This window comes from Bombyx mandarina, chromosome 13, assembly GCF_030267445.1.
Source record: "Bombyx mandarina strain Sakado chromosome 13, ASM3026744v2".
Lineage (NCBI taxonomy): Eukaryota > Metazoa > Arthropoda > Insecta > Lepidoptera > Bombycidae > Bombyx > Bombyx mandarina.
In genome coordinates, this window is record NC_143220.1 from 9,047,024 (window position 1) to 9,059,943 (window position 12,920).

The 12,920-nt window shown below is 34.1% G+C and overlaps 1 protein-coding gene across 1 annotated transcript; it reads right to left on the reverse strand.

Moving 5' to 3' along the window:
- Positions 1-3,283: 3,283 nt before the first annotated feature.
- On the reverse strand, positions 3,284-6,251 carry LOC114243985 (solute carrier family 22 member 1). The gene is made up of 3 exons (XM_028175649.2): positions 5,899-6,251; positions 4,823-5,230; positions 3,284-4,115 (listed from the first exon to the last, which is right to left on the reverse strand). The coding sequence occupies exons 1-3, from the start codon at positions 6,249-6,251 to the stop codon at positions 3,383-3,385; spliced, it is 1,494 nt and encodes a 497-aa protein (XP_028031450.2). The 3' UTR covers positions 3,284-3,382.
- Between the last annotated feature and the right edge of the window lie 6,669 nt (positions 6,252-12,920).

Consider the following 12,920-nt stretch of genomic DNA (forward strand, 5'->3'; position numbering starts at 1 on the left):
CCTTTTTTAAATTCAAAAGGGCGTTGCATTTTTGTTGATGTCGTAGACAATGTGTGCTTGCCGCAGAAAAAATTGTAGCTGTTATATGACGCGCGGTTATAAAGTAGAGAAAAGACAATTATTTCATCCAAAATAAATGCGTTTGATGCCTGGTCATCAAAAATGAATCAATACAGAAACGTTTAAGTTATCAAACTTAGTTTCGGTTAGTAATGTAGGGAATAAGGATTCAGTAGGCATATTCATCAAGTATTGTATGGATTTTGTTTTATTATACGACGCTAAACACACGCTGCCCAAATTTCCTCTATGGCTTTGCCGTCGTCGAGAAAAACATGAATCTGGGGCCATTGTTAACCGATTTACAGTTTGGTCACGTTTTGTAAAAGAAAATTTATTTTTATTTTTTTACGCCGAGGTCTCGTGTCTGCTGTAATTACTCGGTCGTTAGGAGATTTTGTTTCACGAGTCGAATTTTAAATTAGCGTGTGTATAACAATAGTGTTTTTAATAAAAATTCTGTAACATCGACGTCTACTTTTTAACTTATTTTTGTCGCAGTCTATAAATTTATAGTAATTTAATTAATTTGATAGACGAAACCTGTGTGGATTTTGTCGATAAAACTTTTCTGCTTTGGGCCCAACATTCAGATCTCGAAATATCATCCAGCTCTTTTTGTTGATTCAGGACAGTACTAATTAAGTGTCAGTCAGGCTTAAGTCATTGAAAGTAAGCTTATTGAAAGTAAGCTTAATAGTTAATATTCTTTTGATTATGGACGGACATCTATAATCCACTGAGTTTGTCGCCGGATTTTTAATCCGATGGTAGATGCAGCGAAGCTTATGTGTGTTAGCATTTCTCTCGGATTGCGTCCGTGAGCTCACCAACCAGTCAGCGTGAAGTTGGAATAGCCATTTAGGCTACCAAAGATTAGGTAGGGAAAAAAGACGTCTAAGCATAAAAAATTATTTGGCCATGTCTACTTCTGACGGACTTTAATGACATAAGGAGCTTTTAATGACAATAGACGGAAATAAAAAGCTTATTTTATATTACTCAAATATTGTTTATGTAATTTTAGTTACGTCTACGACTAGTGAAAAACCAAGGAAATACTAAAAGAAAATCATTTCTATTTTTCTCGAGTTTTGTTAAAACGCACCTCGATATCCAACTTTATTATTTACTAGCTGACCCGGCAGACTTCGTAGTGCCTCAATCGATAAATAAAAAGACACATCAAGAGGACACATCAAAGAAAAACAAAATTGTTTGTTTTTATATAATTCCGAGCTTTTTTATATTTTCTCACCTTTTAAACCTTCCTTGTACTTCCACGAATAATTCAAGATCAAAATTGGCGAAATCGGTCCAGCCGTTCTCGAGTTTTAGCGAGACTAACGAACAGCAATTCATTTTTATTAAAAGAGATAAACTCCTCATCAAAATCCAAAGATAAAAGAGACTAGGCACATTACAAAAGATTAGGGCTTAGACACAAATTATCGCGACACGTAACCGCATTTTAAAATGGCCCTTTGATGTGAACCGGCGTGTGGTGGGCGTGTCACCGGCACCATCTGTTATCCGAGGTCATCTCTCCGGTTGATTTACAGCTCGCGACCCGTGGCCGAAGCGTAAATGACCTTATACCGGGCTTAAACCCGGATTATAATGTACCAAATTGATTTATAATTGTCTGGAGAGGTTCAGATGTGGGATGCGGGATGCGGGATAAACTATTTACCCGGTTAACTGATGTTCGACGTAAGGTTTCATCAGAGGGGCATCTTTTTGTATTAGTGTATGGGATTATGCTAATAATATTAATGTTGCTATGCTATTATTTTTAAGAGTCATTAAGTTTACGCTGAAACTATGAATAGGTGGTAAAGATAGGTGTTTTGATGTTCTCTCTTGTGTACAGTTTGATAAATTTATAATTTACCAACAAGAAATTTGGTCAGTATGGCAGTAGCTATTCCCTTTGAAATAGCTACATTGGCATTTTTAAAATCGCTAACATATTGTGAAACATAAAAATCAAAAACCTTATAAGTAGCCGTCAAGTGTTAGAAACTAAACATGTTAAATCATGAGAATGATTTAAACTAAAATCACCTAATTCTTGAATATGAAGAGTAGATGTAAATTTATCATTACATCACGATGACACATACTTCGGGATTTGTAATATGATCGCTATGAATGAAAAAAAAAAGAAATCTTTTAATCGCCTCCCCAAATCGGAGCGTCATCTAAAAAATAGATTGTGACGTCACACTTTACCTTATAGCTTCGAGTTTCCGAACAAAACCGCGCTTTGTCGGTAATAAAAACTTTTTTCATTATCCCCCGGTACATGGAGCTTATTGAAAATAGCCGTGTCGCCTTTGTTTTATTGTAAATTATCCAGGGGACTAGAAGAATCTCTCCGTATTGCTTTGGATTTGTTGTATAGAAGACCTGTTTATTTCCATTATTTTATGTTCTACAGAGCTTTTCATTAATTGTTACCCTCTATATCTCTATTTTCCTCAATGCAATTTTTTTATATATTTAGCTATAGTTTAAATTTCAAGCTCACGCTCAACTTTTTTCTTCTTTTTTCTTTTCTTTTTTATTTATTTTCTGGTATTGGAATCTCCTAGGATGCTCCTACGCCTAAAGGGGTGCATAAAAAATGTGGGACTTAGGCTGACGATAGTAAAGACTAATCGATTCCTCTATACTTTCACCCTACTCCCGATCCCTGCCTGAGATAGAAAGACCAGGTAGGGTCCACGTTCCACCACCGGGACCACGGTCAACTCTACAAACAGACGCGTAGTTCTCTTCAACAATGGCCAGCCATCGAAGTGTCAACGGTAACGTTAGCTATCTCGGTGCGGCACCCGTCAGGTCAGCCCAGGCGATGTCGCTTGTGTCCCGAAATATTCCACTAGATATTAATACATACTTATAAACTGAGAAGACTGATCGGTACTAGATTGGTAATAAAAAGGACAAATAAATATTTAACTAAACATGATTATTGTATAATATGTTAAAGTATAAACAGGAGATATGGAGGCCAGAAAAGAGTCGGATTATGTAAATGATGTTATGAAGTCATTTTTTGCACTTTTTTGCATGAAAAGCCATGCTAATGAGAAGGACCAAAAATAATAGGTATCTAACAAACCAGATGGGATAAGAATTTTTTTTAAGAGAATAACATCAATAAAGTCATTATTTTTTTATTTAAAATAAAAACACGCTTAGAAATATTCATGCACAAACAATTTGAATGTAAATAAATTGCTTAAAATGTAAAAAATATATTAATTATACATTTTATTTATAAGGAGAATTCATTACTTATTCAGGAGATGCTTCAAGACGATTTGCTCCCTATTGCCGACATGATGCTTTGTTCTAGCATTGACTTCCTTCTAGGCAAAGTCTTCGAATGTTGCAGACTAGATGGTAGCTCCATACCTTTAGTTTCTGGTAGAGGAAAACATGTAACTGCACCTAAAATCGCTGTCACGCCAAATACAGATCCGGAGGTAATTTCAGACAACGATTTAACAACAGGAGGAGCCGCAATCTGACCTAATCTGGACATTAAAGATAAAATACCTAACACAGAATTCCTTATTGATGTTGGAAATAATTCTACACCATATAAAAAAACAATGATAAACGAAAGAAAGAAAAAACAATTACATATACAAGCCATAATTAATCTCATCCACGTGGATGATGCATCTGTTGATATCACCACTATCATAAAAATACCTGATAGAAAGCACGTTGACATAAGAAAGGTTCGTCTATATAATCTTTTCAGCAAAATTACTGCAGCTAACGTTCCTGGTAGTATTAGCATTCCAGAAATGGCAACATTCCTATGAATATCTTTACTCATTCCACTAATATATTCAGATACTCCATAATAACCTAACCCACAGACGAAGTAGATCCAAGACATGCAGGCAAAATTAGTGGTTAAATTTTTATCTTTGAAAATGTAGAAGAAGTTGAGTTTTGTTATCGAAGCTGGATTTTGCGTCCGGTTGTATTCTATTATTTCAGCTTTAATATTAGATTGTGGTTGCTTGTTACTGAAAAAAAATAGATTATTATTTTTTTCTATTTAATTCGTTTTTCTGAGCAGCTTATGAGAGTAACAGTTTTTTTCAATTCAGCCATAAAATACTGAATGTGTTGAGGAGAGAAAAATGATGTAGGATAATTAAACTCAGTGGGCTTATTGGATAAATATATTTTCGTAAGAAAACATATTGTGTAGTCTTAGTTATTAGAGATTTTGGTCTCTTTTCATGGGAATCGAGGTTTTTTCTCATTTCACTATCGCAAGGTTCCAAAGAACCGGTTTTTTCTGTTAGTAGACTAATAGTTCAAATGTGGTTGGAAACTTATTTAAATTCACATATTATGTACATATATTTTATTGTAAGATTTCTCGAAAATTTTGCTGACATAATGCCGTTTTTGCTGGATTTGTTATATTTTTTAATAAAAACCACTAAACTATGATAGTGTAGCGCCTCACAATGTATTGGATCAGTGTCCAGGGACCCACCAAAATATACGCAAAAAATTACCAAAATCGATCCAATCTGTTGAGGACTTCAGTAACAAATACATGTTTAGAATTTAAAATATATAAACGCAATGATATTATTAGATTTATGTAGTTGTTTGTTCAAGTATCAGTACTTAATATTGGATTTCTTTTATTTGAACTCATATTGGCAATGAGCAACCTGTACGTGTTATTTTACTAATACTAAAATCGAATACTCACAATTTCGCTATCTTGTTCATAACCATAGCAGCATCATCAATGCGACCGTTATCCATCAACCACTTTGGGGACTCCAATAATAACCATGTCAAAGTCACGAAGGCGTAAAGAGGAATAGAAATAGCCAATTGGAATTGATTGCAATCTCTCAAAAAATAGGAAACAGCTGGTAGTGTTATATGGCTGAAGGTTACAGGTATGTGAAAAAGAGCGCTAACTGTTTCTCTGTCGTTGACTCCACTATATTCTATACATAGAACGTATGCTGTAACCATCGCTCCACCAGCACCTAACCCTTCAATGCATCTCATGAAAATAAAGGAGCCGATGTTAGGCATGATGCTGACAACACATCCTGATGTCGCCACTATAAAGCAGCTTAAAGATAACATTGATAGGCGGCCGTGTCTGAAAATACAAGTTGTGTGTTATTATATAATACTAGTCGTACTCACCCGCTTTGCTGGGCGTTTAAAATTAAAATTATTATTTATTGTCATTATTACTAGGGAGTCCAGCACTCATATAAATATTAGCCTTTCCATTAAGTACATGTATTTTCTACATGGATACCAAGTTTCAAGTTGCATGGTTCAGTAGATATAACGGAGCATCCGTAAAAACCTCTGTAGATTTATATATTAGTATAAATTATATAGTAATAAATAGCAATAAAAATAAATGTTAATGCTAGCTCACACAATGATATTTATTTGTTTAGGTTCATATTTAAAAAAAAAATAGATGAGCTACCTATGTTGAATAATTCCGTAACGGTTTGTTTTCTTATAGAAGCAGCGGCGCCTGTCACTGCTAGCCATGCTCTTGACGAGGACCAACTGACTGACCAAAAGTATCATTAACTCGAGCACTGAGTTACTGATAATCTTCACGAAAGAATCGAGGTTTTTACCGTTCGATAAAGAGAACTTGAAAGGTTCAGTCAGTTGTTGAACAACCACTGCTTTAAAATTAGAATTTTAATTTTGGTGAGACCTTTTTTAAGAATTAAATAAATAAGCATTTAAAAAACCAGAATCAAACGTCACTAAAGTAATCTAACTAACTGTCCTTACTTATCCGATAGCATTCCAAACAGCGACGCTCCAAGCAAAGTCCCAACATTTGTCATACTTTCGGAAAAACTAATCAACCACTTCTTGTCACAATAAATCCCAAATTTGGTTTGAACTGTTTTAGTAAACACACGCTTGTCCCACTGAGGATCATTGCATGGGCATTTATTTTTCAAAATGCTTGAGCCATCAGTGCTGTTACAATAGAAATCAACTGTAGGTGATAAGAATATAATGCTCAACAAGTGCCAACAGTTAGGCAATTGACTGATGAACACCAGACTGTAGAAGTATAAATGGTAACGTGTTATTTTGTCAAAATGCTTCTCGACCGGATTCTTGATATGTAGCATTTTATTATCTTGAATGACAGATAGGTTTGACAGCAAATTGTCAACATGTAACTTTGTTAGTCGAGTTCTTTTTCAGGTTTTTTTGGAGAAACTAGACCGGTTGAAACAAAAAGATTAGGTTTTCTGCATATTTACTTCTTTGTGTTTGTCGTAAATACAGAAGATGAAAGATGTATTTTCGTGTAATATGAAACTTAGAAATGGATAAATTTGAAATCGGTAATGTATTGTTTGGCAGTTGCCTCATCTTCCAAACTGGAATGCCTGACTACCTTGCGGCACAAAATGGCATGTTATAATGGGTTCGACCAACAGTAATTTTGGTGGTTTTTTTACACGACTTTGCAAACTCATCATAGGAATCCTTACTAATATATAAATGTGAATGTAAGTTTGTTTGTTACGCTTTCACGCAAAAACTACTCAACCGATCATCATGAAGCTTTGTACACATATTCTTGGAGGTATTAGAAGTAACATAGGATACTTTTTTTTAAGAAAAAAAAAAAATATATTATACGAAAAATTAAAAAAAATGTTTGTGAAAAATCTCAAAATCTAGCTTCTTCAACGCCATCTACCGGTTCAGTAATGAAGTTCCAATCCTGAGTGCTGTAAATGAAGTCGCGGGTAAAATTTAGCGTTATACCAAAATAACTATTCCACGCAGACGAAGTCGCGGGCAAAAGCTAGTAGTTTATTTATTTATTTATTTATTTATAACTTCTTATACTAGAAAGTATAAAGGCGGACTTAATGCCATTCTCTAACAGTCTACCTTAGGGAAGTTTGGTAGGTGAAGTTTGGTAGTAGTTCATAAAAAGGTATCAACGTTTGACAGATTAGTTTCGAATCGTAACATTCAGACAGTCTATCTATTGAGCAATTACACCCGCTCGGTGAAAGATCTTTCTATCCTTTGTCGTTTCCTCAGAAACCCCCAACTACTTATGGTAGTCTCTTAATGTTATTACATATCTTGCTACATCACATCTAGATCGTGCGGTACAATAATTATGATTATTGGCCTCCAGACCGCCTAGAAAGATAATAGAACATGCTATTGATCCTTTTTGCTTGGGTTAATAAAACCAGTAAAGAAGCCACGTGACAAAAATACCCACGCAATAAAGACATAAAACTTTTCGAACTGAAACCTTAACGCGTAAACCAACTTAATTTAGAATCAGTAAAAGTGTTACGAAAAGTAGGCACTGAGTTTTTATTCGCTGTACTCGCATAAGGCATTGTTTCGTCGGGCTCGTGTGCAAAGTTTGCCTTATTTGCGATACCTTTATACGAACTTTCGTTTTTATGGTTGCAATAAAAACGTACTGTTCTCTCCTTAATGAAGCTATTATATTTTAGATGTGTTTCAAATAAACTCGGCACACGTGAATTCTTATTTTATTGTTTTTGTCTTTGTTAAATCCTTGGGTTCTCTTCTTCTTTTTCTCCACCTTATCCCACTAGGTGGGGTCGGCACAGCTAATTTTTCTCTTCCATTCTCTTCTATCAGCCGTCATCTCAACACTCACCCCTCTCTCTCTCATATCGTCATTCACACACTCCATCCATGTCTTCTTCGGTCGACCTCTTCCCCCTCTACCTTGCACTACCATTTCCATACATCTCCTTGGGTTCATCGATTGGAAATCCGTAACACTCGGCGAACCTAAAGACGAATTGGGCTACGTTTAGTTTTCATAAGACGATTACTTTCTCCATATCGAAACGGATTTATCTACTTCTTTCATAAGTTAATAGGCTTCTAATCTTGTGTACAGTGCTACGAACTTATTTGGCCCGGTGACAGCGTCTCTAGTAGAGTATTTTTCTCTATTGTTATCTTATCTAAGCATTCACTACTGCTAGTCAATATATAGGTACTTACAAGGAAATTGATAAAAGCAATTTGCGTAAGACCAAATATAATCCATGGTATCCCTTAGCACACAGGTACTAAAAATTTATAATGCCATCAGAAGGACATTGTTGAATTCATTAGTCATAATCAAACTTGATAATTTCACTTATAATATAGACAGCCTTTATCGCACTTTATAATTGTGTTTATAACAATAAATAAAACACCAAACGCAAAAAATAGACTTAATTAAAATGGACCATTTTCATTTTTATGCTTGTCATCATTTCTAATACTTATTTTCTAATGTAAAAATATCTAACTATAAACAGTCTAAATATAGATAAGTTTGAGGCACTATACGTAATCGTGGATTTGCGTGACATATTAAAAAATACTAGAGGTCCCGCAGTAGTCGAAATTCGACTATAATTAATTGGAATTGTAAGTTTGTACACTATTATGATTGTATTTTATACTTCTATAATCACTAATTTCGCCAAGACTTACACACTATAGAAAAATATTAACAAAGACAAGCAATATTCAATCTCAATTTGACAACAGACGTCAAGAACAAAAGTTTGACAATTAATAGTATGCATGCGTGTGTACGTCAAGTACATGGTATGTAGTGTGTGTAATGTTTTCTTTATTGATTTAATGTATCTTTTATGCATTATTTAAAAAAATATTCGCATTGTGCACTTCTTCTCTATAATCTCTATAAGTGTGGAAAATTTCATACTCCTCCGTCTGCGCAATTTTCGTAAAAAGGGATACAAAGTTTTTGCTTCACGTATTAATATATAGATTTGTTTACCTTGTAAATTGTGAAATCTTGTTTATTTAATACTTTAAAGAAGCACTACTACATTGTTTTATTTAATTTATTAATTATTGCGTGTGATCCAGTGCTTTACAGATATTTTGAGATCGATTAAAATATAAACTTGAAATTATCATTGTTTAATATTTCCTCGAATAACTATAATATCATCCATTCTTTAAATAAAATTCATTGAAAAATGTCTACAAATTTTGGTCATTAAAACCGAAAGTCTTGCGAAAAATCTCTTAGGGAATATTAGGTATATCCCCTAGATACTGTACAAGAAATATAAAAAAGTAATTTAGAAAGATACGAGTCTTGTTTTGTAAGCGATAGTATGATTTGTATAGGCGTACTGGATGTGACTGGGATTTGATAAGCACATAACATAAAAAAGAAAATTATGTCTTTTTGAAAAAAAAACCATAATTGCGAATTAATAATTACAATATCTGAAAAAATAGACATATAAATAAAATAAAAACCGGGCAAACTTAAAGTCGTCGAAGACTATGATTTTAATTGACATATAGAATAGTATTATTATATGTATGTGCCTGCTTTAAAAAGACTATACTGGCAATAAAAATGTATAAAAGATTTTCTTAAAAATATTCGTTACTAAATCAAAAGGAAATCAAAAAAGTTCCTTTCCCGGTTTTTCCTTCCCCAGTTGCCAACCTGGAATTGACTTCCGCAAAAAGTGGCACTCGCCAAAATTTAAAATCCCAAATTTTTTAAAGAAAAGATTTGGTTATATTGACATCTTAATTGAAAATACATGTAAGTAAAACCACCGAAATAACATATAATTGCTATTAATGAGTTAAATAATAATAATAAAACCCTCAAAAGTCAAATAGATAGTGTGATAGAGATTAACGACATTGTTGGAAAAATACCTATAATACTATCTGCGCCAGATTATGAGCATTAATTTTTCACAGGAATAGGCAGAACATTAACATCAGTCCATACAAGCTTACAGCATAGATTGTATTACCACCAGTAAGATAGATACAATACAGCTAAGCTTTCAGCCTCATGGTTCAAGGTGAGTGATTATCACATTAGTTTTTATAACGACTTTCTTCTTCTCAATCGTGTTTCTTTTGACATAGTGGTCATGATCGTTATATAGTGTTGGAGGGAGCAAACTTGATGCGTCTAACGATGTCCCGCTATCTCTCCCTGCTCTAGGCCCTTCTACTGCACTCATTTAGGAGACCTTCCACTGCAGTTTTAATTTGTTCGGTTCACCGCATTTGTGGCCTCCGCATTTGTGGCATTTGTGGTCTTGTACCATAAACCCTTCCCTGTACAACGAGGTGTTCTATGGACCGACCATCTCGTTGCGAAACGTGTCCGAAGACATCCACCATCCGAGACTGTACTGTAGCAAATAGACGCTGCTTGATACCGTGTTCTTTTTTAATTGTATTTTTTAACTTATTTTTCCTTTATTGTAAATACTTTTATTTATTAAAAAAAAAATTTTTTTTGAGATAAAACAAAAAAAAAAGCCCGCTGAGTTTGTTTCGCCGGTTCTTCTCAGGGCTGTGGCCTTTTTTGGAACCGGTGGTAGAGTTAAGATTGTTATTTATATTTTGACATTCAACAAGGGTGTCATACTGACATCTAAGTTGAAATAAATGATTTTGAATTTGAATTGAATTTGAATTTGAACTATCGAACTTTACCGACTTTAGTAAGCTCTAAGTGGATCTGGATCTGGATTGGTGGATCGCGATTTAGTGGCCAAATAGTGCAAGAAATTCCAATTCCAGTTCCTTTACATCTATAATATGGAAAAGGTCCAAGTTATCGATAATGTATGAAGGGGTGGCGCCGCAGTCACGTCTGATTGATACGATTTTAACTGCTGCTGAATCGGAACGTTTTACGCCTCGCCGGGGTTTTTTCAGACATTAGCCCCCACGGTTATTAATGATAGGTTCCAGGAAGTATTAGTGACGCAATGACTATAAAGGGGTGAGTACGACCTGTCTTTCTTTAATTGCAAAACATTTATTTAGTGCTTGTCGAATTGAGGCTTGTGGAGAGTATTAAGCGGTAGGCAGCGGCTTGGCTCTGCGCCTGGCATTGCTGAAGTCCATGGGCGACGGTAACCACTCACCATCAGGTGGACCGTATGCCCGTCTGCCTACAAAGGCAATAAAAAAAAAAAAAAAAAAAAAAAAAAAAAAAAAAAAAAAAAAAAAAAAAAAAAAAAAAAAAAAAACGTTTTAATACTTACTAGTGGTCCCGCAGTAGTCGAAATTCAACTGTAATTAATTGGAATTGTAAGTTTGTACACTATTATGATTGTTTTTTATACTTCTATAATCACAAATTTCGCCAAAACAAAAGTTTGACAATAAATAGTATGCATGCGTGTGTGCGTCAAATACATGGTATGTAGTGTGTGTAATGTTTTCTTTATTGATTTAATGTATCTTTTATGCATTATTTAAAAAATATATTAGCATTGTGCACTTCTTCTCTATATTCTCTATAAGTGTGGAGAATTTCATACTCCTCCGTCCACGCAATTTTCGTAAAAAGGGATACAAAGTTTTTGCTTCACGTATTAATATATAGATGAAGCTAAGCATACATTGTACGCGTAATTCAAATTACTTTGAAGTTTTAATCTCGTATTTGCTGTTTATATTTTTTTGTTTCCGAGGTTCCAACTAGTATGTGTGGTCACTGCCGACTAAGTCACTCGTCGACATAATTATAATTCAGTAGTAAATAAATAATAGCAGAGGAGTATATAAATAACTAGAAATAAGTGGGAACAAATCACGCACGGTTATCCGGCCTCAAATTAGGATTCCGTGTGTTATGGGCACTAGAAACTGACATAAATATTGTATACGTTTAAATAAATACATACATAATACACCCAGACAAAGAGCAAACAAGCCTGTTCATCCCACGAATATTTGCCTAATGTGGGAATCGAATCCACGATTGTCGGCGCAACAGTAAGGGGCGCTTATTACTGAACCACCGAATAAGTTCAGTATTGTGTGGTTATTCATATTAATTGCAACTGCGGCGTGACGCGTAGAAACTGTTGACAGTTTTGTGTATCAATACCTAAATAAAAACAAGAGAAGACGATTTAAGAAAATAATATTTTTTCCCGGATTTCCTAGATAATCGATTACATTCAAAGTTTTTATACGGGGCTTTAATAAAAAATGTAACACGATCACATGAAGCTAGAACAAAATCTAAATGTAATTAAAACACTAAACATGAGTAATAGGTATGATTGCACACAACACAATCCACAATATATACGAGAGCCGGTGAAAGGTCAAGTAAAACACATAAATTATGCAAGGCTATTGCACAGACACTCACCCGGTAATCCATTTCAATAGAGATAATGGGCGAGTGTGCAACTACCTTTACGCTACGAGATGCAATAAACTTAAGTGTTTTAAAAGCATAGAATTTTTATGCGAAGCTCGCGTTTTAAAAATGATATGGAGTAATGTTTCGTTGCTTTGGTTCTTTAGGGGAAGCTTCGGAACAATTGCCGGCGAATACGTGGAGAGGATAACTAATGGAATGAGTTTAAAAGTGCGTTAAAAAAAAAGCTTTGGAACTTTTTCGGTGTGTGTTAAATATGATTTTAATCTTCTATGTAACCTTTGCTAATCACTTCCATAGTTATACAACTGAATTGGTTATCAACAACTAACAAATTTAATAATAAATAATAGTTTAAAAAAACTAACAAAATACGCTTTTATAGAAAATCCAACTAAAAATAGAAAATTAATTTAATTTTTTTTTTTTAATATTGAATTGTCGTCGATCCTTAATAAGTATACCAAATTTCGAGTAAATCCGACGTTTTGAAGGGGGTCAAAATCATGTCCAAAGATTCCGTTACATACTAACATACATACATACGTCTGAAGCAATTTTTTTTTTAATTTTTTTTTTA